General features: G+C 60.9%; 1 protein-coding gene across 3 annotated transcripts; it reads left to right on the top strand.

Annotated features, from left to right (window-relative positions):
• The first annotated feature begins 1,321 nt into the window (after nt 1–1,321).
• Nucleotides 1,322–21,880, top strand: CSRP1 (cysteine and glycine rich protein 1). Of its 3 annotated transcripts, none has more exons than XM_051820488.3 (6): nt 1,322–1,497; nt 10,945–11,057; nt 16,009–16,177; nt 17,044–17,173; nt 20,305–20,398; nt 20,712–21,880. In XM_051820488.3, the coding sequence occupies exons 2-6, from the start codon at nt 10,946–10,948 to the stop codon at nt 20,786–20,788; spliced, it is 582 nt and encodes a 193-aa protein (XP_051676448.1). In that variant the 5' UTR covers nt 1,322–1,497; nt 10,945; the 3' UTR covers nt 20,789–21,880. The 3 variants fall into 3 exon arrangements, with proteins under 3 accessions (XP_051676448.1, XP_089167413.1, XP_069911182.1); XM_089311287.1 differs by lacking the exon at nt 1,322–1,497 and adding an exon at nt 2,773–2,987; XM_070055081.2 differs by lacking the exon at nt 1,322–1,497 and adding an exon at nt 5,064–5,666.
• The last annotated feature ends 795 nt before the right edge of the window (nt 21,881–22,675 follow it).

The raw sequence follows: 22,675 nt of genomic DNA, 5'->3' as shown, positions 1-22,675 counted from the left end.
TCTCTGGTTCTGTCTTTCAAATAAATAAAATAAAGCTCTTTAAAAAAAAAAAAGGCTGGCAGACAAAGCCTGCGGCTCACGGGCTCTTGCCCCTCCCTTGCTCCTCCTACTCCTGGGCACAGCAGTCAGCCTCAAGGTCTTCATGTCCCTGCAGATCCAAACCCACAAGCCCCAAACACGGGGAAAGGGCAGGATTAGGGGCCGGGCGGGGCTGCCTTCCTCCAAAGCCGAACTCGCTTGTCCAGCCAGAGGCCCCTGGGGAGCCTTTCCCCGTTTAGAGAATGGAGTTTGGGAGCTATTTCTCATCCAGGAAAGGGGTGGGGGCTCCACTCTGGGCCTAGCAGCAGTTCTGCACGGTGTGAGCGTCTCTGCTCCCTGAAACACCTGCAACCTGTAGGAGGGGCTGGGATATGGGCTGGGAGCTGGGCGAGGGGCTGCCGGTGCCCTACCCACTGCTAACTGCCCCCTGGCCAACTTGGAGTGCGCTGAGCTGACCGCTGGGGGTCCGGGGGAAAGCCTCCATCCAGGTCCAGGCAGATGCTTTTGAGAACAGTCTGCCTCCAGGGTGGGCGTGGCCTTCTCCTTTGGGTAGCTGGGAAGAGTGGAGAGAGCCATGGGCACCGAGCTGCTGGAGGAGGGAGTTAATCGTTAGAGCGCCTGTCCCGCGCTGGCGCTGCTGAACTTCTCGCTCAGTCCCTGGAACACTTTGGACCACACCCCTTTCCCAGAGGGGTGAGGGTCTGGGCCAAGGCTCAGCTAGGGGTGGAAGGGGCAGGGGCAGAGCGGCCCCCGGAAGCTGGGTTCTCTTGCACCTGCCGCTGGCCAGGTGGGTCTCTTAGGAGCGCCTGGGATCAATGGCCTCCTGCCCACGAAACCCTGGGAAGCAGCGATGACGCCTCAGGTAACTGGGTCCTGGCCGCCCAAGTGGAGACGGTAAAGTTCCTGGCTCTTGGCTTCGACCCCGCCCGGCCCCTCTGCCGGCTTTTGCGGGCGGGGTTTGAGGGGGTGAACCATCCAACGGAGCTCCATTTATCAGAAATAAGTTAAACCGGCCGTGACGCTCAGATCCCGGCCAGGACGTCGGGGTTCGTCCAGCCTCAGCGCCATTCCCAAGCTCCCCTACACCCCAAACTCCTCCATAAAGGGTTTTTGACTTCTCGAAATTTTTAAAAAGGGCGCACAAATTTGAGACACCCTCCTTTCCTAGGAACACGGTGTTCTCCCTGCTCCCAGCTCCCAGGCTAACGGGAAAGCCGCGGCGCGGTGGCACCCGCCCGGGGGAGCTCCGGGTCCCCGCAGGCTCGGCTGGGCCTCACGCGGTGACGTCAGGGGTGCGGGGCAGTGTGCAGAGCCCACTGGTTGGCGCGACGCGGGCCACGCCCTCCCGGATCGGAACAAAACGGCGCGCGGCGCCCGCGCCCCCAAGCTGCTGCTCCAGCCGGTCCCTGCCGCCTGCCGCCTGCCGCCCGCCGCCCGCGCAGCCCAGCCCGCCGCCAGGTGAGTGCGCGCGCCGTCGCCCGCCCTGGCCCGGGCCCTGCCAGGAAAGTTTGTCCAGGGGCCCGTGGCGGGCGAGGACCCGGGGGAAGTGGCCGCGCCCAGCCAGGCGGCGCTTCTCTGTCTACTTGGTCCAGTGGCCCAGGGTCCTGCGCCACTCGGGGCTGCTTGGACACCCTGGGACTCCGCGCACCCCTGACCCAGGGCGACCCGGGCAGAACAATCGGCGATTCTGCAAGCCACTGTCGCCTATTGTACGGCCGAGAGATGAGGGCATCCGTGCCACCCCCTCCCTCACCCTCCTGCTCCCCGAGAAAGGGGCCCGCGGGTGGGGTGGGGGACATCTGGCTTCATGGCCCGGCCTCGGGCATCTGTGAGCACAGGAGTGTGTTTTCCCGCTTCTGAAAGAGCCAGATGGCTCGGCTCCTGCACCCCAGGTCTGGGTGCTGGGCGTGGTGATGACTGAAAACCTGAAAAGTGACTTCTGTGGCTTCAGCCCTTGACAGCTGGGGATCGCAAAAAGGGTGGGTATCGGGTGCAGTTAAAGCAAGTTGCAACCCGTTACGCTGCCAGCCACCTTCCCCAACAGGTGTTGCACCTCCTGTCCCAGCCTGGAGTCTCCTGCAGGCTCCTGGCCCTTGCTACTATTGTAGCCCAGTCAGAGGCAGGGTCACCTCAGGTCCTGCCCACAGCTCTGGGCTCCAGCCCTCGCCAACCCCCTGCTCCTTTGGGGTGAATGAGTCCCCATGCCACGGTCACCCTGCCTTGGGTACTAGCACGGCGACACTTAGGAAGGCTCTGGGAGAAAGTGTGCTGTGGACGGATGCCCTGGAATCTTGGTGAGACAGCGTTTGGAAGACAAGCTGGTGGCCTTGGGCAAGTGACACAACTTCTCTGTGTCTCGGCTTCTCCCAGGGCTGGTCCCTGGGGAGTGTTGACATGCAGCCTCCAGCCAGTAGCTCAGTTGCTGCCTTCTTCCTTGTCCTTTCTCTGCTGGCTCCTCCCAGAAGTTAAGGAGGCTGGCAGTGCAGGCTGGGGATGTCCCCAAGGGAGCATTTGGGGACGGGGACTCCGAGCTTCCCCTGCTCTCTTTGGAGAGAGGCTGCCCTCCGCCCTCGGAATGTGTGCGCTGCAGCTCCCGTCCCTGTCTCGGCTGAATCCCGCCTGGTGCTGTTTGGGTCCCGGGGAGTGAGCCTTTGCCTCGGAAAGGAAATCCGGGGCAGGGCAGGCCTACAGGGAAGGAAGTTTATTCCACAGAGGGCATGGTGTGCGCCAGATAGGGGGAGGCGGAGCTGAATAGCACGGGGGGGGGGGGGGCTGGGAAGGGGCAGGAGAGAAGCTGGAGGGTAGGCCTGCCAGCTCTGCAAGTGGCCTGCTGAGAAGACGGGACAAGTTGGGGGTGCTGTGAGCCCCCTGCCTTTGGTCTGCTCTCGCGCTGCCTTCCTGGCCCAGGTGTTTGCTTTTGTCATTGCACACGGCTGTCCCTGCCGCTGGTCAGTAAACACGTGGTCAGTGAATGGGGCAGGACTGAGCTTTCGGCCGAGTTGCCCAACTGGGTGCTCACCGATGGTTACCAGGCGGCTTCCCCTGGGGGTGGTGTTAGTGAGCAGGTGGCAGAAAGGGAGTCAGTTTCCCTGCCTGTGCAAGTCTGGGGAGTGGGGGGCCGGGGGAAGGCTTTCCTGGAAGGCTGAGTTTGGAGTATTTCTGTAAACCTGGCTTGGCATGAAAAGCTCCTTCGTTACAGAACTGTGGGGAGGTGCACGTGGAACATTTTGCAATCCCAGGAGGTGCACGTGAGAATGAAGCGACTGTCCCCCCGCGTGGCATCCCCTCAGATGTGTTGGCAAGTGTCTAAAGGCACGCACAACAGCTACGACGTCAGAGCCGGCCCGCCCGGAGGCCACAGTAAGCAGATCTCTGCACTCGCTGCGTGCCGGGCTCGGGGCTGGCACCGCACGTGCACTGCCCCAGACAATGCGCTCCATTTCACAGATGAGGCAGCCGAGGCTAGGGGTGCTAAGCAGCTTGCTCAGGATTGCAGCTGGCTGGTTGTAGAGCTACAATTCAGAGACCCGCGAAACCCCCATGCGGTCACTACTTCTGTATTTTTCTTTGCTCCTTTCCATTTCCTTTTTGCAAATCAACTCATTAAGGAAATGATCACAAAGGTGAACATTCGTTTTACAGCAGCTTGGAGACTGGGGGGTGGGGCAGGGTGGTTAACAGTCACATCTCCAGGTTTTCACTCTGCTGCCCTGCTGGGGAGGAGGAGAGGGGGCCCTTTGGCCAGATCCGATGCCTGTGTGACTGTGGGGGCCAGGTTTGCAGGAAAGAAAAAGAATCCTGGAAAAGAGCTTGCTTGAGGGAAAAAGAAAACGAGACAGAGACAGTCTGGGGGGAGAGGTGGCGGAGGGGGGCCGGGGTGTCCTGAGGGCTGCCCCAGCCGCAGCCGCCTGCTGTTTCCAGTTGTCAGGGATTTATATGGTAATGACGTGGCCGCCGTACGCAGTGCCCCAGGAATGTGTCTGCCGCCAGCGTGGAGTGATTCCCATGTATGGTAAAGTGTGTAAATACCGAGGCAGCTCTGTGTCCAGGTTCTGGCGGGTCCAGCGCCTCCCAGAGGCCGGAAGGCAGCGTCTGAGGGCGGTGGAGGAAGACAGGGAAGGTTGGAGGCCGCGCGGCCCCGCCCCCACCCCTGCCCCCAGTCCTGGCGCCGCTTACACCCGGGTGGTGTGGGCCGGCGCTTCCTGCCTGTTTGTAAAGTCTTAGTGCTCATTTGTTTTACTCTTAGAATTTAATTTAAAAAGGTCACCCAGACCTTCTTGTTCAGTGGGGAGGACTGTTCCCACGCGAAGCTGACATCATTCTGAAGCCAAGTGACTGGACCCGCGCACCTGTGAGAATTTGTGGCTCTAGGATTTCCTGTGATGGTTTTGAAACACTTAGGCCACGTCATGGACCCCACTTCTACCTCCAGGAGATCTTGAGATTCTGACCTCCGCAGGGGACAGCATTCGGGGACAGGTGGGGACGAGGACGGGCATAGCTTTTGTCAGCTCACACTGCCACATGGGCTGTGGGGCTGGGTTTGGAAAGAGAGCAGCCCTAGCATGGAGAAGGGGAGGGTGCCGGACTGGGCGCCAGGCAGCGTCTGGGGTGCTGCTTAGCTGCTCGGGGTACCCCATGACTGCATGGGAAGTCCCCAGCCTGCTCCTTCTCCATGCCAGCCATTCTTCCCTGACCAAGGGCCATTACCTTCAAGGGAGGTCTCTTTTCCTGGGCTCCCAGTTGTCACCTCCCAAGTGGGGGGCTCTGAACGTGCCAGGTGGGCTGCTGTCTGAGCCCCCATGGAGCCAGAGGCTGAGCTGCAGGCCCCCTGCAGGCCTCGCAGGTGCCCAGCGGGCAGGGTAAACAGTGGACAGGTCTCTACCACACCCAGAGGGAGGGGATCCTGCCCTGGGCGGGCCCTCACTCACACACCCCAGAGAGCCAGTGAGCTTGTGATAGGAGGCATGGGATTTTCCACTGCAGAAATAAAGCCAAGGGGTCCCTTGCCGAGGGCTTGGGGAAAGGGGGATGTCCTTGAGCTGACCTCTCTGAGATGTTCCTTAGACATGACCGTGACCACTCAGACCCCACATCTCTCCTGATTCTGTGAGATTGGGGTGGGGGTGGGGTCTGCATCTGGCTGTAGAGCCACCTCTGGGACCTCTTCCCCAACACTGGGGATCTGGGCGCAGATATTAACAGGACAGCCAGCCTGGGGGGGGGGGAGCCCCACCCTCAAGCTCCCTGCCTCTAGCCTCCAGCTTGCCCTGGGGGGTCCTGACATTTCAGGTAAACCAGCTGGGGGATTGGGATCATAGGGTCTGGGATCACCACTGCAGAGATAATCAGGACAAAGGGAGCCCAGAGGGCGGTGCCCAGCGGGCCTGGAGCTGTCCCAGGCGCCCTCGTAACCAGCAGGGGGTGATTCTTGAGTGTCCAGAGAGCTTGATGCAGAGACCCAGGCCCTGCTTGTGGTCTTGGTGGCCACGGGGAACACCCCCCAGGAGGACAAGTGGCTTGTCCCAGGCCTCTTGGCTGGGCTGGCGGAGAAGTCCGGCGAGTTCCTGGCCCCTGTTTGGCGTGCTGTTCCTCTAGCTGTGTGCTTTCTGGAGGCGGGTTTGCAGGTAAGCGGGGTTCCCTCTGGCCCGCATCTGTCTGGGGGTGGGAGGTGCAGCACAAGCTCAGCTGGGCTGGCTCTCATGGTGCTAGTCAGAGGCGGGAGGGCATGCTGTGTGCTGGGCACTGTGCCATCACTTCCGTATGGTCTCATGTCATTCTCATAGACCCAGAGGGTCACGGCCCCATTTCAGAGATGAACAAACCAAGCTCATGGAGGAAGGCATGGCCGCAGCTCCGACTGCTGGAACTCTGACCTCAGGGGCTTCTCCGGTCGGCCTCTGACCCCCAGGACAGGCAGCTGAGAGGGAGCCCGGCGGCCCACAGGTTTCCTTTAAAGGCAATCCAGCCCTCCTCCAGCTGGGCTGGCCAGAGAGGAGGGGCTGAGTAAGGACGGGCCGCCTCTGCAGGGTGGAGGAGGCCAGGGCTCCAGCTGGGGCTCTCCCACAGGCAGGGACCCTCGTGTGGGCACCCGGGAACAGAGGACGCAGCCACTTTGTCCATCTCACGGCACCAGAGCCCTGTCCTGTCACCGGGCTCCTGTGGGGAGACCCCAAACACGTGGCCAGGCTCAGCCGGGAGGCCTCCCGGGCAGACTTCCCTCCCTGGCAGGCCCGTGGGCTTCACCCACTTCCCTGCCCGTGTTCCTGATCCCCTGGGCCCTGCTGGCTGTGGGCCCCTGACTGGGGCCAGGGAGAACAAGAGGAGGCCTGTGTGGAGCTGTGGGTTTCCCCTGAGGGAGAAGGGCTTTTGTGTCCAGGAACAAAACACTGCTTGGGACGGGGGCTCCCAGGGGCTCCCAGCCGCTGGTTAGGGGAGCTTTCCTCCCTCAGGGGTGTTCCTGGGGCCCTGGAGGGAGGCAAGGCCAGGGAAGAGGGCCAGGTGCTGCCCGTGTGCCCACCGTGCGCACACAGGAACCCAAGGACCCGCTTTAGAATCCTGGTCCTGCCTCCAGCTGTGTGGCCACAGGCAAGCTGCCTCACCTCTCTGAGCCTTGTTTGCCTTGTCTGCAAGTGGGCATGTTCGCTCCCTCTCCAGGTGACCAGCGTGGACTGGAGGGAGCCACTGGCTTCGTGGCAGGCGTCTGCTCTGTGGCAGGAGGGGTCCTGGCTGTGGGGCAAGTCACTCATCAGAGAGAGCACCCGTGTGTCTCCACAGCACTGTCCCACGTCCTCAGGCAGTGCTCCCCTCCATCTCACCGGCAGGGGACAGCAGTTGGCTCAGGTGACTCCGGCCTGGTCCCTAGATCGGAGGTGGTGGAGTGGAGGCTGCCTGGATAGAATCGGGGTCCTGGGGCGAGGAAGCAGGTGGAAATGGCTGCTGGAGAGTGGACAGTGGTGCGCATTCTTGTCCCATCGTCCTCCGTGATGTCCGGTTTCACAGCCCCAGGTCCTTGCTCCGCTTCTGGAGCCTGTGGGACAGAAGGGGGTTGGCCGAGCAGTGCGACATCGGAGACTGGGCGGGGATGGTTACCGGGAGGAGGCCGAGGGGGGTCAGGTGCAGGTAGGGGAAGCCTCCAGCTGTCTTAGTGACGTGCGGGATTCCAGGAGCTGCTCTGGGGAAACTCAGGTTCATGCATGGTCCCCGGGGACCCCCCGCGAGAGGACGCTGGTTCCTGGCTTCTGCCCTGCATTCCAGCACGGCCTCTCCAGCTCCATATACAGGCAGGCCCCGGGGGCTTCCTGCGTGCCAGGCTCTGCTCGGCGCACTCGGCTCTGACGCAGCGCTTGGATCACCAGCCCCGGTGACGTGGGAGGTGGCGCTGGGAAGCAGGTGGAGACTGCCGTGCAGGCTCGGGTGCCGGGGGAGCCGCTGCTGGCGTTTGCGCAGGTGCACTGGGAGGGAGACTCCAGCACAGCCGCGCTGTTGGGCCGTCTCTGAATGTGTCCTGCGCAGCTGTGAGGGAACTGACCTAAGTAGGGAAGGGGTTTGCGGGCTTGGGGAATAGCAGGGTTCAGAGCCAGGCCAGACTTCAGGCTTAACTTTCTTTTGTCTCCTGAACCGGCTGTCAGCTGCCCGCTGCCCTCTAGCACTGCCTGTCCTTCCCGGTGACCACAGCCTCTTGCTCCCCTCTCCTTGCTCACTGTGGGAGGAGCTTGCCCCAGGAGCTGTCTGGTGATCAGGATCTTTCTCCTCCAAGGCCCTCAGAAATCCCTTCTGCTATCTTGCTGGCCTGAACTGTGTCCATTGCACATGGCTGAGCCCACAGCCTTGGAGAATTAGGGCTGAACACTGGGCCGTGAGTAAGAAAAAAAGCCCAGCGCAGCAGGTGCCTCTTCAAGTGGGGTTTGTCACTGTCAGGGTGAAGGTGAGAGGCTCACGGTGGGAAGGAGGGGCTCTGAAGGGCTGTTAGCACCCCTAGGGCTCGGCACACAGTTTGGGGTAGGTCGGGGGAGGCCGGCGAGCGGTCCGTGTTGCGGGTTTGGAATCAGAGTCCTTGGTGGCAGAGAGGCTGCTTGTGGTACTGCGGCCAGATTGCAGAAGCTGGGACAAAGGGCGAGCCTGGGGCCAAGGTTAGGCTCTCTGATCGCTCAGGGGACAAAGGAGGCGCCTGTGTGTCCTCCAGGTGCAGGTGCTCCACGGGATTGATGTGTGAGCCTGGCACAGAGGGGAGTCGGGGCCAGAGATGTGCGGGGGCTCAGCATGGAGGGGACGGAGGTAGGGTAGGAATGCAGGAGGTTGGGAACAGTGTGGGACCAGCGGGAGCCCCAACTTTAGGATATGGGGGGTGAAAGTATGTCTCCTCCCTCTGTCTCTGTCAAAACCGTGCTGAAGATTCCTGTCAGCTCAATGAGGTTCTAGCGCCTGTACCGGGGTGAGCCAGCGCCACCAGCCCCGCTTCCCCACCGGAAGCCCTGCACGCATTTCCTGGGCTCCTCACGTGCGTCCCTGGTGTGCAGAGCTCACTCCTGCAGAGCACGTGGCCCCAGCGTGGCTTTAGTATCGGGCATCCTTCAATCCTCAGCACGTGCAGGGCAGAGGCTCGGGGCTGGGCTGGGGGCTGGGCCGTGCAGGGCAGAGGCTCAGGGCTGGGCTCCCGGCTGGGCTTGGGGCTGGGCTGTGCAGGGCAGAGGCTCGGGGCTGGGCCTTGCAGGGCAGAGGCTTGGGGCTGGGCTCCCGGCTGGGCTCCACCTCGGCCGTGGTCCTGAGCAGAGGCTGCCTCGACATCAGATGGGATGCTCCAGTGGCAGAGGCCAGGCCTCCCTCTGTCCTTGGCACTGCGTCGCCAGCTGCCGCACAAGCCCTGTTGGCCACAGAGTGGCCCTGGGCACCCTGGGCCTGTCCCCAGCATTTCAGCCCTTCGGCTCTGCAGGCAACAACCCTTTCTGGCCCCCACCCTCCCTTCCCTAGCACCCTGCACTTGCCACATCCTGGGTCCTTCAGTCTTGTCCCCACCTGTGCCTTGTGTGGCAAGAGCCGAGAGGTGGCCTTGCCCCTGTGGTCAGCTTCTGGAAGGAGGCAGTTCTCTAGTCTGGAGCACTTTCTGTCTGTCTGACCTTTGGTGAATCAGGGTCAGAGCCGAGGCATCCCCCGTGTGTTGCCCTGGACTCCTGCATCAGTGACCAGTGTTGAGCATTTACTACCTGCGAGGCGCCGGTCAGGGCCTTTGCCATGTCACTGCCCTCCACCACATGCTTATGTGTTCTGAAGCCGAGAACTGTGCACTGTGCGCCGGCCTCCTGCTTCCTTAAAAACGTTAAGCTGTAGAGTGCCTGTGTGTATAGTTGAAAGGATAAGTGACAACCCCCCAGTTACAGAAAATGCTGTCCGTGCCTTAACTGCCTGCCTGGGAGCCCCCATCCTAGTCCTGTTTGCTCCCCTTAGGAGCACGCTTGTGGTAATCATTCCCTTGCTTTTCTGTAGTACCTTAATTTTACTTTTTAAAGAATTTCTTTATTTGAGAGGTAGAGTCACAGACAGTGAGAGGAAGATGCAGAGAGAAAGGTCTTCTATCTGCTGGTTCACTCCCCAAATGGCCAAAGCTGGACTGATCCGAAGTCAGGAGCCAGGAGCTTCTTCTGGGTCTCCCATGGGGATGCAGGGTCCCAAGCGCTTGGGCCATCTTCTGCTTTCTCGGGCCATAACAGAGAGCTGGATCAGAAGAAGAGCAGCCGGGACTAGAACCGGCGTCCATATGGGATGCCAATGTTGTGGGCAAAGGATTAACCTACTGCACCACAGCGCCGGCTCCAGTACCTTCATTTTAAATATTTATTGCTTTGAAAGGCAGAGCCAGAGAGAGAGAAAGAGAAAGTGAGGCCATCTGCTGGTTCACTCCCCAAATGCCCACAGCAGCTGGGGCTGGACTAGATCGAAGCCAGGAGCCTGGAGCTCCATCCTGGTCTCCCAAGTGGATGAAAGGAACCGAGTACTTAAGCCATCACCTGCTGCCTCCCAGGACGCTCCTTAGCAGGAAGCTGAAGTTGTGAGAGCCAGGACTCAAACCCAGGCACTCCGGTGTGGGGTGGGGGTATCCTGAGCCCCTGCCTGCCTCACCCGGCCCTGTGATCCCTGTGATCCCGTCTGTTCATCCCTCAACAGTGTGCACCTGCCTGTTGGTTTGTGTCTTGTGAGCACTGGTCTACCTGTTGCTTTTGTGTTGTGTCCTCTGTGAGCTTCATCCATGGTGATGCACCTGACCATGATGGTTCATCCCCGTGGCTACAGCAGCCTCCTTTATAAACCACGTGTCTTACGCTGTCGTGTCCTTAGAATGCCTAGCACATGGCTGAAAACACCAGAGTCTTCCAAAAGCTCATGCAAATGTGTATTATAAAAAACTGCGCTGGATTTCAACAGGTTCCACTCGCCTTCTGATTCCATTTCCACAAACTTTGGAAGCACCCTCCTCGCCCAGCAGTTGCTTGGGAACTATCTGTCGGTTGGATCCACGGAGGAAGCCCGCACGTAGCAGCTTGAGGGTGTTGTGTGGACGGCCGGGATGTTCTCTACCAGGATCGGGGGGGACTTCTACCCTCATCTTTCTCTTTTTTTGAAAGGCAGAATGACAAGAGGTCATGGTCTCCATCCAAGCCTTCCATGTGGGTGACAGGGGCCCAAGCACTTGGGCCATCTTCCTCTGCCTTCCCAGGCACATTAGCAGGGAGCTGGATTGGAAGTGGAGCAGCCGGGACTCGAACTGGCACTGTGACGTGGGATGCTGGGGTTGCAGGTGGCAGCCTGGCTCACTGCCCCACATTGCTGGCCCCTGCCTCGTGCTTTTTGCCACGGGCAGTCTGCTTCCATCTCCCTGGACCCTCAAGTCCCGCTTCTGTCCCTTTCCAGAATGCCGAACTGGGGAGGAGGCAAGAAGTGTGGGGTGTGCCAGAAGACGGTTTACTTCGCCGAGGAGGTGCAGTGTGAAGGCCACAGCTTCCACAAATCCTGCTTCCTGTGCAGTGAGTACAGCCCAGGCCCTGCTGCTGCTGTGCTGGGGACGGGGGACCCAGGCCTGCCCCACAGGCTCGGGCTGTCAGCGCCCCAGGGAGCTGGGCCCAAGGGACGTAAACAGCTTGACATTTGGCTGCGGTGCAGCTGGGGAGGGAAGCACTTAAGGCCTCTTTGTTCCTTTCAGAAGCTGTTTTCTAAGGGGGTGAACTGCCCAGAACAGCACAGGGGGGGGCCTTGAGGCTGCGGGCCAAGCTGCAAAGACTGGGTTAGGAAAACTTTCCACTTGGCCCTCTCCCTCCCCCCCGCCATGGTCTGGTCAGTTCAGAGGAAGACACTTGTAGCGGGGAGCTAGACCACCCTGGTTGTCCCTTGTTATCACCCGATGCAGAGGTGAGCTGGAGGAAGGAAGGATTGGGCTCACCCTGGCCAGCCCCCACCCTCGCATTCCTACCTGGCCGGCCTAGGAGAAGGAGCCCTGAGGGCAGGGCCATCCACTCCTAACCAGCCTGAGCAAGGTTTGCCCCAGGGCGGGCTGGGATGAGCAGCAGAGCAGGCAACGAGAGAAGCCAAGGCCTCCAGGGCTCCTGCCTGCAGGATGAGATCACAGTAGAAGGTCTGGGTCAGGAGCAGAGGTGGCTTCCACAGGGCGCGCTGTCCTCCAGGGCCGGTGGGCAGCCGCCGCCCACTCCCCGCCAGCACGCAGGTTTAGGGCCTGTCCCATCAGGGCTTGCACCCGAATTTGGTAATGATGGACAGTGATAGTGTCTCCGTCTGGTTGAGTTTTCCCTTGAGTACAGTGGAGGCCAGCAGACCTCACGTCGTGTGAGAACTGAAATGAAAGGAGCTTATAACGCAATTGTGAGCGTAGGAACTGATAATGCTCCCCCCATGCCCCCTGCCCACGCACATGCTAAGGGTCCCCAGCGAGACAGGGTGATGTGAGCAAACTTCGCAGCCCACCTGGAGATGCAAGGGGGCGGGGGCGTGTCTCTCCTGCATCAAGGAAGCAAGTCTGGGGTGTGCGGTTCCTTTGTCCCTGGGCCATTGTGTTCCCCATAGGATCCCACTGGGCCAAGGGCCAACCTGTCCACCGCTGCCCCCTACCCGCTGCTGGCCAGACGAGCCTGCAGCCGCCCATCGTGGGCAGCCTGGGCCTGGCACCCTGCCCAGCAGGGCCTGGAGTGACAGCCCAGGGCCGCTGTGATCGATGGGGAGTGAACGAGCCCTGGGAGGAGCTCTGTCTGCTTGCAAGCTGCAGAGGGCCCAGGCACAGCAGCATCTTGTTGTCAGCAGCTCGTGCTCTTTGGAATGTGCAAGCCATTTGTTTTCTCTTGGCGCTGCTGGGAAGAGGGTCCTGTTGCCAGTCCTAAGGGCCCTGGGACGAGGGGCCGCTTTGGCCCAGAGCGCCCTGCCTGCCGTCCTGCCTGTGGAGGAGTGGCCGCTGGTCGGGCGTTGAGGGAAGTCAGGAATGCGGGGGGTGGCAGAGGAAGGGAGGAGCAGGCCTGGGGCAGCGCGGGAGGGGTGTGGAGGATTGGAAGCAGTTGCCCATAGTCAGGCTGGCTGGCAGGGCCGGGGGAGGCCGGGGGAAGGGGGCTGGCAGGCAGCCAACAGTGCCAGGGCACCGTCTGCCTCTCCCTGGGGTCTCAGGCCAGTGCATTTCCTGGCATCGCAGCCCTGGGTGGCCCCCTCAGCACCCTCCACCCAGGCTTGTTCCTGGCACCTAGAACACAGCCAATGCTTGTTTCTGCACTGCAGGGGCACTGCTTCTCCTTTGAGGTCAAGTGCGTGTTCCGGGTCCGGCTTGAACTCGGGGTAGACTGCAGAATCCAAGGACTTGCCCTCCTGATCCAGGCTGTGCACCTGCTGGCCGTCAGGGCCGCCCCCTTGTGGGCCAGGCCCAAGTGGGTGCCCCCAAACTTCTCTGAGCACCCAGGCCCTTGGCCTTGGATTCAGTGAGCTTTGCTGCTGGCCTGGGTGGGCAGGAGGGAGATGGGTGAAGTCCAGGGGACCACCTGTGTCCTGGGCGGGCCTTTGACCTGGAAACAGGAACAGAGGGGCCTGCGGTTCACCCCACGGGAGCAGGCTCAGCTCGGTGGCAGGGAGCCTGCCCTGGGGCTGTGTGCCCGGCTCCCCTGGGGGGCTGGGGCTGAGCAGGCAGCCCTGTGGGAAAGAACTGGACTGTCCTAGCCCGGTGGCAGAGGCTGATGGAACCGAATCCTGCAGCTTGGCCCTGGGCAGCTCCCCAGAATCCAGGAGCACAGGGAAGCTGAGGCCCTGGCTCACTCTGGCTTCAGATTGCCCCTCCCCCGCCCCCACACTTGGCTGCTGGAGAAGGCAGAAAGCAACCAACCAGGCCTGCAGTTGAGGGCTGGGTTCTCGCCTGGCCCTGCATCGGCCAATCATGTGAGCTGGAACCTCCCTGGTGTGGGCCTCGGGTCCCCTCGCAGAGACTCACGCTCCATATTAGGGGGTGAGGGGCTCTGACCTCTCCCCGGGGCCCGCCGAGTCAGGTGGCAGGTTGCGCACTAACCTGCCCTGTCGTGTTCCAGCATATCGTGATTTTGTAGAAATATGTTCAGGTCCTCTCTCCCGATTCCCCTCTATTGGGTCTGTGGACCTTCTGGCCGAGCTGAGTCCCCGAGCATGGTGCTTGGTGGAGGGCAGAGGCAGGGCGAGTGTTGGACGAGGGCCAGGGCGGGCAGGACTGGCTTCCCGGAGACCCGGGCAGAGTGGGCAGTGGTGAACTTGGTTGGCCCAGCAGGGGAACCATTTGCAGACCTGAGGTCTCCTGGGCTTCTGGCTGGAGAGGTGAGTCAGGGCCACCTGCACGCCCCTCCCCACTCTTATCTCCACTCTGCCTCCACCCTGGTCTTGGAATGCCTCGCTTCCCTTTGGGTCTTACGGGAACCCATTCCAGGCCAGGGCTGACTTCCCGCCCTAGATGGGAATGCCGGAGCCTTGGCCTCTTGTTCCCTCCTTTCCCAGAGCCAAGCCCCGAGGGAGGTCGGGGGAGGGTCCATATTTGGGCGGCCCAGAGTGCTGGAATGAGGTGGAGATCAACAGGGCAGCACTGGAGGGGCCTTATTTAGTCTGAAGTCTCCAACCTGCGGCTCAGGGGGAGAGAGGAGCTGGCGGAGGCCTGGACCCTTTAAAGGAAGGGATGGCGAGTGCGGAGATGCTGAGCCAGGGCGTGGCTTCAGCACCTCCCTGGGTTTCTGCCTTTAGAAGGATGCATTTGGGAATGCAGTCCCCATGGGTACACTGAGCTGAGGGGTTTAAGGAACATCCTGGAGCCCAGTTAGGATTATAGGATGTTGGCGCCGTGGCTCACTAGGCTAATCCTCCACTGGGTTCTAGTCCCGGTCGGGGTGCCGGATTCTGTCCCGGTCGGGGTGCCGGATTCTGTCCCGGTTGCCCCTCTTCCGGGCCAGCTCTCTGCTATTGCCCAGGAGTGCAGTGGAGGATGGCCCAAGTCCTTGGGCCCTGCACCCACATGGGTGACCAGGAGAAGCACCTGGCTCCTGGCTTCGGATCAGCGCAATGCGCCGGCCGCGGCAGCAATCGAGAGTAAACCAATGGCAAAAGGAAGACCTTTCTCTCTCTCTCACTGTCTAACTCTGCCTGTCAAAAAAAAAAAAAAAAAAAAAAAAAAAGAAAGGATTATAGGATGAGACCTAAAGAAATTCAGGAAGCAGATCTCTTGAGAGAGGTGGTTGGAAGTCAAACGCCACGACTGGGGCCGGTGTGATGGTGCAGCAGGTTAAGCCACTGCCTGCAACACCAGCCTCCCACATGAATGCCGGTTTGAGTCCCGGCTGCTCCACTTCCTATCTAGTTCCCGGCTAATGTGCCTGGGAAAGCAACAGAAGATGGAGTTCCAGGCTCCTGCCTTTTAGCCCAGCCCAGCCCCAGCTGCTGTGGCCATTTAGGGAATGAACCAGCGAATGAAAGATCTCTTCCTCTGTGTGTGTGTGTGTGTGTGTGTGTAACTGCCTTTCAAATAAATAAATTTAAAAAATAAAATCTTCAAAAGAAAAAGGAAAAAAAGAAGCAGCTACAACCCTATGAGACCTAGGCCACCCTTTCTCATGGAACTGGTATGAGTAGCCTACACTTATGCACCTGTTGTGTGCAGGGTACTGTGCTGAGCCCCTGACATGTAAGGTCTCGTTGGATCCTCACGGCCACCTTTCAGGGTAGATGTCATCATCTCATTTACGAATCAGGACACCGAGGCTGGACAGGGAGAGAGCAGGGTTTGGTCCTGGACAGCCTGGGTCCTGGGCCTGGGCTCGGGACCGCTCTACCCGGGCTGGTCAGGGCCCCCCAAGCCCGGCAGACAGACACCGAGGCCCATGAGCTTTCGGGCTCGGCGCGTTCCCGTCTCGCTGACCCTTGGAGCCGGGAGAGTTTCCACACCTGGGGCAAGGTGATTTCTGAGATTAGGAAATGGCTGTGGGTTGTGGTTACCGAGACCCCCAGTTCATTTCACAGCCCACCTTGCTGACGAGAAACCTTCCATCCGGGTGGGTCACTTCACTGCAGCCCCGCGCCTCCCCCAGCCTGCTCAGATGCACCCTTGGGCACTCCCTGCCCTCTTCCCTCCTCTCTGTTTTCTCCTATCGGGGCGCTCAGTCTCTTGGTCAAGGCCAGGGGGGAGAACTGCAGCCGGCCTCCTATGGCTAGAGGGGAACCCAGGCCACTGCCTCTGAAACTTGGGGTGCACTGCAGCCTGGGGAGATGTGAGGGAGACCCCACAGATTCCTGGAAGAGGGGGCTTGGCCAGCACCCTAGACGTGCATGTGCCTCCCCTGAACTCGAGCCCCTCGGCCATCGGCCCAGCCTCCCCGTCTAGACTGCTGCTGAGAGACCAGGCTGCTCCGTGTCCAGCACGCCCGGGAGCCTCAGCTGCAGGGGGCTCGCCCCAGCGCCAGCTCACTGTGCCACTTCCCCCCACAGTGGTCTGTAAGAAGAACCTGGACAGCACCACCGTAGCCGTGCACGGCGAGGAGATCTACTGCAAGTCCTGCTACGGCAAGAAGTACGGGCCCAAAGGCTACGGCTACGGGCAGGGCGCAGGCACCCTGAGCACTGACAAGGGGGAGTCGCTGGGCATCAAGCATGAGGAGTGAGTACCCCCCCATCCGGGCCTCGTTCCCCACCGCCTGCCCCGTGGTGCGCACGTCTGTGAGTGTCTGGCTAGGCTGCAGAGGGCCCCGGAAGCCGATTCTTTCAAAGGGAGCCCTGGGGCACCTGCTGTGGGCACGGCCGTTGGCCAGCCTCCTCCCCGCACAGATCGTGTGCCCTGTATTGTCACAAGGACCAGAGCTGGGAGGGGCCCATGAGTTTCGTAGTCCAGTTTCCTCTTTTTATAGAAGAGGAGATCCAGCTGAGGCTCAGTGACTCACTGGGGGTCCCACGGCCAGGCCCGGGCTCCAGGTCCCCCTCCCCCAGCCTCACTCCCGGCCCTGCCGCGGGGAAGGCATTTCCTGTCTTGGAAGTGCCCCAGAGTGTCCCCGGGTCCCCTCGCTTCCAGCATCCCGGCCTCTGACCTTCTGGTAGGCAGCGGCCGTCGGCAGTCAGCCTGGCCAGCTTCTCGGCGCTGGGGGCATGGACAGAGGTGCTGACGAGTTACAAGTTTCTGCCAAGGTCATTGCCCCCAGGGGAGTGACGCATCAGCAGACTTCTGGGAGCTGCAGGAATGAGGCACAGAGGAGGGCGGTTCTTAGCCGATGACGTGTTGGGTGACCCTGGGTTGTAACTGGGTGACGGAGGGAAGTGTGATATGTCAGTGAGGATGACATTACGCTGAACCTCGGTTTGTCCATCTGTAAAATGGGTGGTGGCCCTGGGGGCCCTGGTGGTCCTAGTCTTTGTCACCACTGGGAGGCTGGGAGGCTGCCCCTGCCCCAGGCAACAGGTGAGGTTGCAGTGCTGGTCCCAGCCATCTTTCTCCGTGCGTGTGTCTCACTGCACGCACGCACATCCCTGCAGGGCCCCCGGCCACAGGCCCACCACCAACCCCAACGCATCCAAGTTTGCCCAGAAGGTCGGCGGCTCCGAGCGCTGCCCCCGCTGCAGCCAGGCTGTCTACGCTGCGGAGAAGGTGATTGGCGCCGGGAAGGTAAGGCCGCTGTGGGCGTGTGGGGGTGGGGCGGGGCGTCTGCCTGCACTGTGCCTTCCAGACCCTTGCAGGGGGTGAGCTCGCCCTGCTCGGGCAGCCTGAGCACTGGGCGTTCACCCCTTCCCCTTTGTCCCTGGGCCGCCCAGGCTCCAAGGAGCTCCTGTCACCAAGAGCAGTGACATCCCCAGTGCCAGTGGATTGCAAAGCCCATTCTGTGTCTCCGGTGTCAGGGACCACAGAGGCTAAGGGGGCGTGGATGGTTTCAGGGAGCCCACAGCCCCCCTAAGATGATATGCAGAGTTCTGTGGGAACACGCCTCTTTCTGAAAGAAGGTCTATCACTTGCATCAGATTTCCGGAAGGATTCATGATCTCCAAAACAGAAAGAACCGCCCAGAAATGCACCTTCTGTTTCCTGGGCTGTGGCCTCCCAGAAACCCATCCATGTTCCCCTGGGCAGGGCTTTTCAAGGATCAGCATCTATCAGAACCCCCTAGGAACCTGTTTCAAATGGTTTCTCATCGCTACACCTGCCCTCACTATGTTTTTTTTTTTTTTTTTTAATTAATTTATTTGAAAGTCAAGAGTTACAGAGAGGCGGGGAAAAAAGACAGAACTCCCGTCCACTGCTTCACTCCCCCGGTCTGAGCCAGGCTGAAGCCAGGGACCAGGAGCTTCATCTGGGTCTCCTGTATGGGTGAAGGCTCAAGCACTTGGGCCATCCTCCTCTGCTTTTCCCAGGCCATTAGCAAGAAGCTGGATGGGAAAGGCAGCAGCCAGGACACGAACTGCTGCCCGTATTGGACACCAGTGTTGCAGGTGGCTGCTTTGCCCACTACACCACAGTGCCAGCCCCTCCTTGTGACATTCTGGTGGCAGCCCCCAGTCAGCAGCGCGAGCCGGGGGCTCCAGAGCGAGTACTCGGCCCCAGACAGGCTGTCGGGAGCTGGGGCAGCAAAACTCTGGCCCTAGCAAGTTGCCATCTCAGAAGATTTTTCTTCAAGCTCCCTGGCCAGAGAGGACTTCTGGGTCTCATCACAGAGGCCCGGGTGACCTGGCCGAGATCACGCAACAGACTCAGGGGACAGCTGGGCCCAGAGCCCATCTCCAGCTCTTCTGGATTCCAGTGTTGGCTTTTAAGGCTTTTTGACCTTGAGGAAGGGAATAGGGGGTGTAACGGGGTGGGGAACTAGCTCGTAGGCTGAGTCTAGCCCACAGCAGGCTGTCAGTCCCCCCAGTCGTGATTGGAGACGGGTATTATCCCATTTTACAGATGAGGAAACAGAGGCTGAGTAATCTGCCCAGATCCCCTAGCAGGGAAGCGGCTAAGCCGGGGTCCAGCCGGGTTTGTCTGACTCTGAGCCTCCTGCTCTTACTCCTGTGGACTCTGCTTTGGGCCATTTAACCCCTCCGACTGCTAAATGGGAAGGCATTGCTACCCCAGGAAGCCCGGAGCTGAGCAGAGCCCAGCGTTGTTGTAGTAGGCAAAGCTGCTGCCTGCGAGCTGGCATCCCATATAGGTCCCCGCTTGAGTCCTGGCTGCTCCACTTCCAGTCCAGCTCTCTGCTGTGGCCTGGGAAAGCAGTGGAGGGTGGCCCAGGTCCTTGGGCCCCTGCACCCATGTGGGAGACCCAGGAGAAGCTCCTGGCTGCTGGCTTCAGATCAGCCCAGCTCTGGCTGTTGCAGCCATTTGGGGAGTGAACCAGCAGATGGAAGACCTCTCTCTCTCTCTCTCTCTGCCTCTGCCTCTCTGTAACTGTGCCTTTCAAATAAATAAATAAGTAAATAGATAGATAAATAAATATTTAAAACAAAAGCTGCTGCCTGTGACACCGGCATCCCATATAGGTGCCTATTCGTGTCCCGGTTGTTCCACTGCCAATCCAGCTCCCTGCTAATGGCCTGAGAAGAACAGTGGGAGATGGTTCAAGTGTTTGGGCCCCTGCCACCCACGTGGGAGATCTGGATGAAGTTCCTGGCTTTGGCCTGGCCCAGCACTAGCTGTTGGAGCTATCAGGGGAGTGAACAAGCAGATGGAATGTCTCCCTCTGTCTGTTTATCTGACTTTCAAAATAAGTAAGTCTAAAAAAAAAAAAAAAAAAAAAAGAAAGAAAGAAAGAAAAAAAACAGAGGAGCTGAGACTCAACCCAGTGCTCCTCTGTGGGACGCCAGCGGCTCGGTGACTCAACCCACTGCGCGGCGATGCGGTCCCTTGGCCCGCGTTTTGTCCTGTCTGCTGCCGCTGCCTCTTCTGGGTTCAGCGGCGCTGTCTCCGCACCCACTGCCCAGGCTGCTCGGTTGCAGCTGACGGCGCTGGCTGCCAGGTGTCATCTGTGCTGGGTCCTGGCACAGCAGGCAGTCCAACTTGCCACTTCCCTGGGATGCGGCCTGCCCTACACCGCCCCAGGCACCTCCTAGAACTGCTGAGGCCCTCTGTGGCCCCGGGAGAAGCCGCATTCCTCGGGCCATTTCCTGTTGCACCCAAGGCCTGGGGAGATGCGTTCTCCTTCCCAGGTAACTCTAGGCGGCCTCCGCTGTCCAGCCTGTGCCAGGCATGGAATGCTGGGAAGCTGCTGAGTGCTCACAGCTCCTCTGAGAAGGAGAAAGCGCACCCGGCTGTGTGAGGGGTGGCCTCCGGGCCCACTGCTCTAACGTCAGAGGCCACCCTGACCCAGGGCAACCAGACAGCAGCCCAGGGCTGCTCGGTGGCCGGGCATCCTGCGTCCACATAGCTGGTCCCCAGCCCATCCTGCAGGGAGACAGGAGCAGAGGTCTCCCGGGTGTGGACCTCGGGGAGGTCATGCAGCCAGCGGGAGGCAGTCCCAGGAGGAGCGCCGAGCCCTCGCTCACGTCGATCACCCACAGGCAGGGCGGGTCTGCAGCAGGCTTGGCTGGCCCTGCCCGCGGCGGACCTGCAGCCGTGGTGGTCATCTCAGCCCTTGCCTGCCTTTTGTGGTGCCTTAACCACGGAGCCACTGCCACACTTCACCGAAGATGGTGCCAGGTGGGCTGTGGTCCCTGGCCTGCTCCTCCACCGCCCAGCAGCCCCAGCCAAGCAGACCTCAGAACTCACACGAGGGTGGGGCCCCCTAGTCTCTGGTGGCAACATTAACCCTTTCCTTCCCCACCTAGTCCTGGCATAAGTCCTGCTTCCGCTGTGCCAAGTGTGGCAAAGGCCTTGAGTCCACCACCCTGGCAGACAAGGACGGCGAGATTTACTGCAAAGGTGGGTGGCGTCCGTCGCGTCTCCTCGAGGAGACCAGGGGCGGGGGAGCTCAGTGGTTAGAGCTTTGCTGAATGTAAACCAGTTCCTCGCCAGTCTGGGCAGGGCAGGGCCAGCGCTTGCGATCCGGACTCCCAGGGCGGTGCTGTCATCTCAGTGGTGGGGGAGAGATGGGTACATGGTGGAGCCTGGAAGCTCCTCTCTCCAGAGGGCTGGCCAGGCCCCAGGGCTGTGGTGTCTTCAGCGGGCAGCCTGGGCAGCAGGCAGGGGGGAGGAGTCAACCTTGTGCCTCTTCTCTCTCTCTCTCTCTCTGCAGGATGCTACGCCAAAAACTTTGGGCCCAAGGGCTTTGGCTTTGGACAGGGAGCTGGGGCCTTGGTCCACTCGGAGTGAGGCCACTGCCGCCCACCGCACCCTGCCCAATGCTGTGCTTGACGTCACCGTCCCCTCCGCAGCAGCCTTGCGACCTCCAGGATTCCCTCTCTCTCTCTCTCTCTGCCCTGCCACCCATCACTAATGACGTGAACTTGGGCTTGTTTGGAAACCTACCCCACTCAGGGGCTCCCTGCCTGGCATCTGCCACCATCCCCAGCAGGAGACCCCGGCGTTTCTAGCCCAGTGGGACCAAGCCCTCACCACCCCCGTCCCCCCGGACCTCTGGTCCCTGGCTCTTGGGCAGAGCGTCCAGCCTCACCTGGCCAGGGCCCCTGAGGCCACACCCTGGCACCCGGAGAAGCAGCAGCAAGGGGCCCAGAGCGAGAAGGAAGCAGGACCCAGGTGGGGTGAGGAGGCTTCCAGTCACTGCGTGCCAGAGGCCGTCCTCTGTGCGAAGGGGGTGGGCTTCTCGGAGTCCCAGGAACGAGCCCGGGGAGTCAGAATGCATGCAGCCGGGTCTGGGGGATCGATAGGTGCCTCTGCTTCCCGAGGCCTGGGCTCTGAGTGTCTGCAGAACCGGTGTCCTGTTTGGGGCTGGAGAGCGACCCAGGTGTGAGGACCCCCAAGCGAGGCGGTTACTGCCCTCCCAAGGCCTCCAGTCCCCTGCTTGGTAGGATCCCGATGGAACACGTCCACCACACATTCCCGTCACCCGAGGCCAGATCTAAGCGGGGTTAGCTTGGGCCAGGCTCTGGGTCCTGAGGCTGCTGTCGGCAGCTCCCCCAGCCTAGCGCGGCTCTGGCCAGGGCTGTGTTCTTAACACCTGCTCCATGCTAAGATGTGGAGGAGGCAGACACAGCCTTGGTCTCCATCCAGGCACCCTTCCCTCACCCGGAGACCCTGCCCTTTGGCCACGCCCTCTCCTCCAGGGACCCTTCTCTGGCCACATCACCCCATCCCTTCCAAGCCCCCAGGCCAGGAGCAGCAGGAAGAGGGGGAGGGGTGAGGGCGCGCTGCTCCCCGCGACGGAAAGGACCACTCTGTGAGGGCTGCAGGTGGGGGCTGACGCAAGCTGATTTTCCATCTGATCAATAAAGCTGTTAGAACAGAGCTCCGGCTTCCGGTCCCTCTGTTGACGCCGCCAGCCCCTGGAACAATCAAATTAGGAGGAGGCCTGGCGGAATGAATCATCTGGGTTTGTTCCGCCTTTTTCTAAGGGCCGCTTGCTTCTTAGTGTCTGTCCCAGCAGAGCCACACTGCCTGGCGTGATGGGAGCAGCCAGGTACCACGTCTGGTCCCGCCTGGCCTCTGCCCCACGTGTGTGCGTGGGAGCCACATGGACTTTGGAACCTGAGGGGCTCAGGTCCCCCGACCGTGCTGGGAACTTCTCCCAGCTTGGAAAGCCCCAGCATGAGAGGGAAACTTGGCAGGAGGAACTTGCGTGTCAGATCCAGAAAGCTCACTCGTGCTCAGTCTGGGCCAGGGGTCGGAGGGCCCCAAGCTCCACCTGCTGCACCCTGAAGCCCCTGCCCCCAGCCAAGTCGGCGGAGGTGCAGGCATGCCTCAGGACTGCCGTGTCTGTCCCCCTAGGGCCCCTGTCCGGTGCCTGGGCTTCTCTTGAACTTGTGCTCAGACTAGGTTTTCAGAACGACTCAAAGCAGATGCTCCTATCGCTGGAGATTGCTGCTTGGAGGCGCCTGTCTGCGCCAGAGAGGATGCAGCCACGAGCGTCGTAACCACGCCAGCCAAGGTCACTGAGGAGGAGAAATAACAGAAGTACAACTCCTGGGCCAGGCGGGCAGCGGGACAAGGACTGGTTGCCCAGCCTACTCACCCTGGAGTTACGGGCAGGAGCAGGGGCGCCCTGGTCCTTCTCCCTCCTCCCTCCACTGGGCTGTTGTGGGT

This window comes from Oryctolagus cuniculus, chromosome 13 (assembly GCF_051225735.1).
Source record: "Oryctolagus cuniculus isolate XC-2025 breed Fujian yellow rabbit chromosome 13, ASM5122573v1, whole genome shotgun sequence".
NCBI lineage: Eukaryota > Metazoa > Chordata > Mammalia > Lagomorpha > Leporidae > Oryctolagus > Oryctolagus cuniculus.
This window is presented reverse-complemented; position numbering and strand designations above follow the sequence as displayed.

Excerpts from the sequence above, each read along its gene's own strand:
- CSRP1 (XM_051820488.3), top strand. The coding sequence starts at position 10,946 with ATGCCGAACTGGGGAGGAGGCAAGAAGTGTGGGGTGTGCCAGAAGACG. Across the intron at positions 11,058-16,008 it reads CAAATCCTGCTTCCTGTGCA|TGGTCTGTAAGAAGAACCTG; the intron begins GTGAGTACAGCC and ends TTCCCCCCACAG. Across the intron at positions 16,178-17,043 it reads CTGGGCATCAAGCATGAGGA|GGCCCCCGGCCACAGGCCCA; the intron begins GTGAGTACCCCC and ends ACATCCCTGCAG.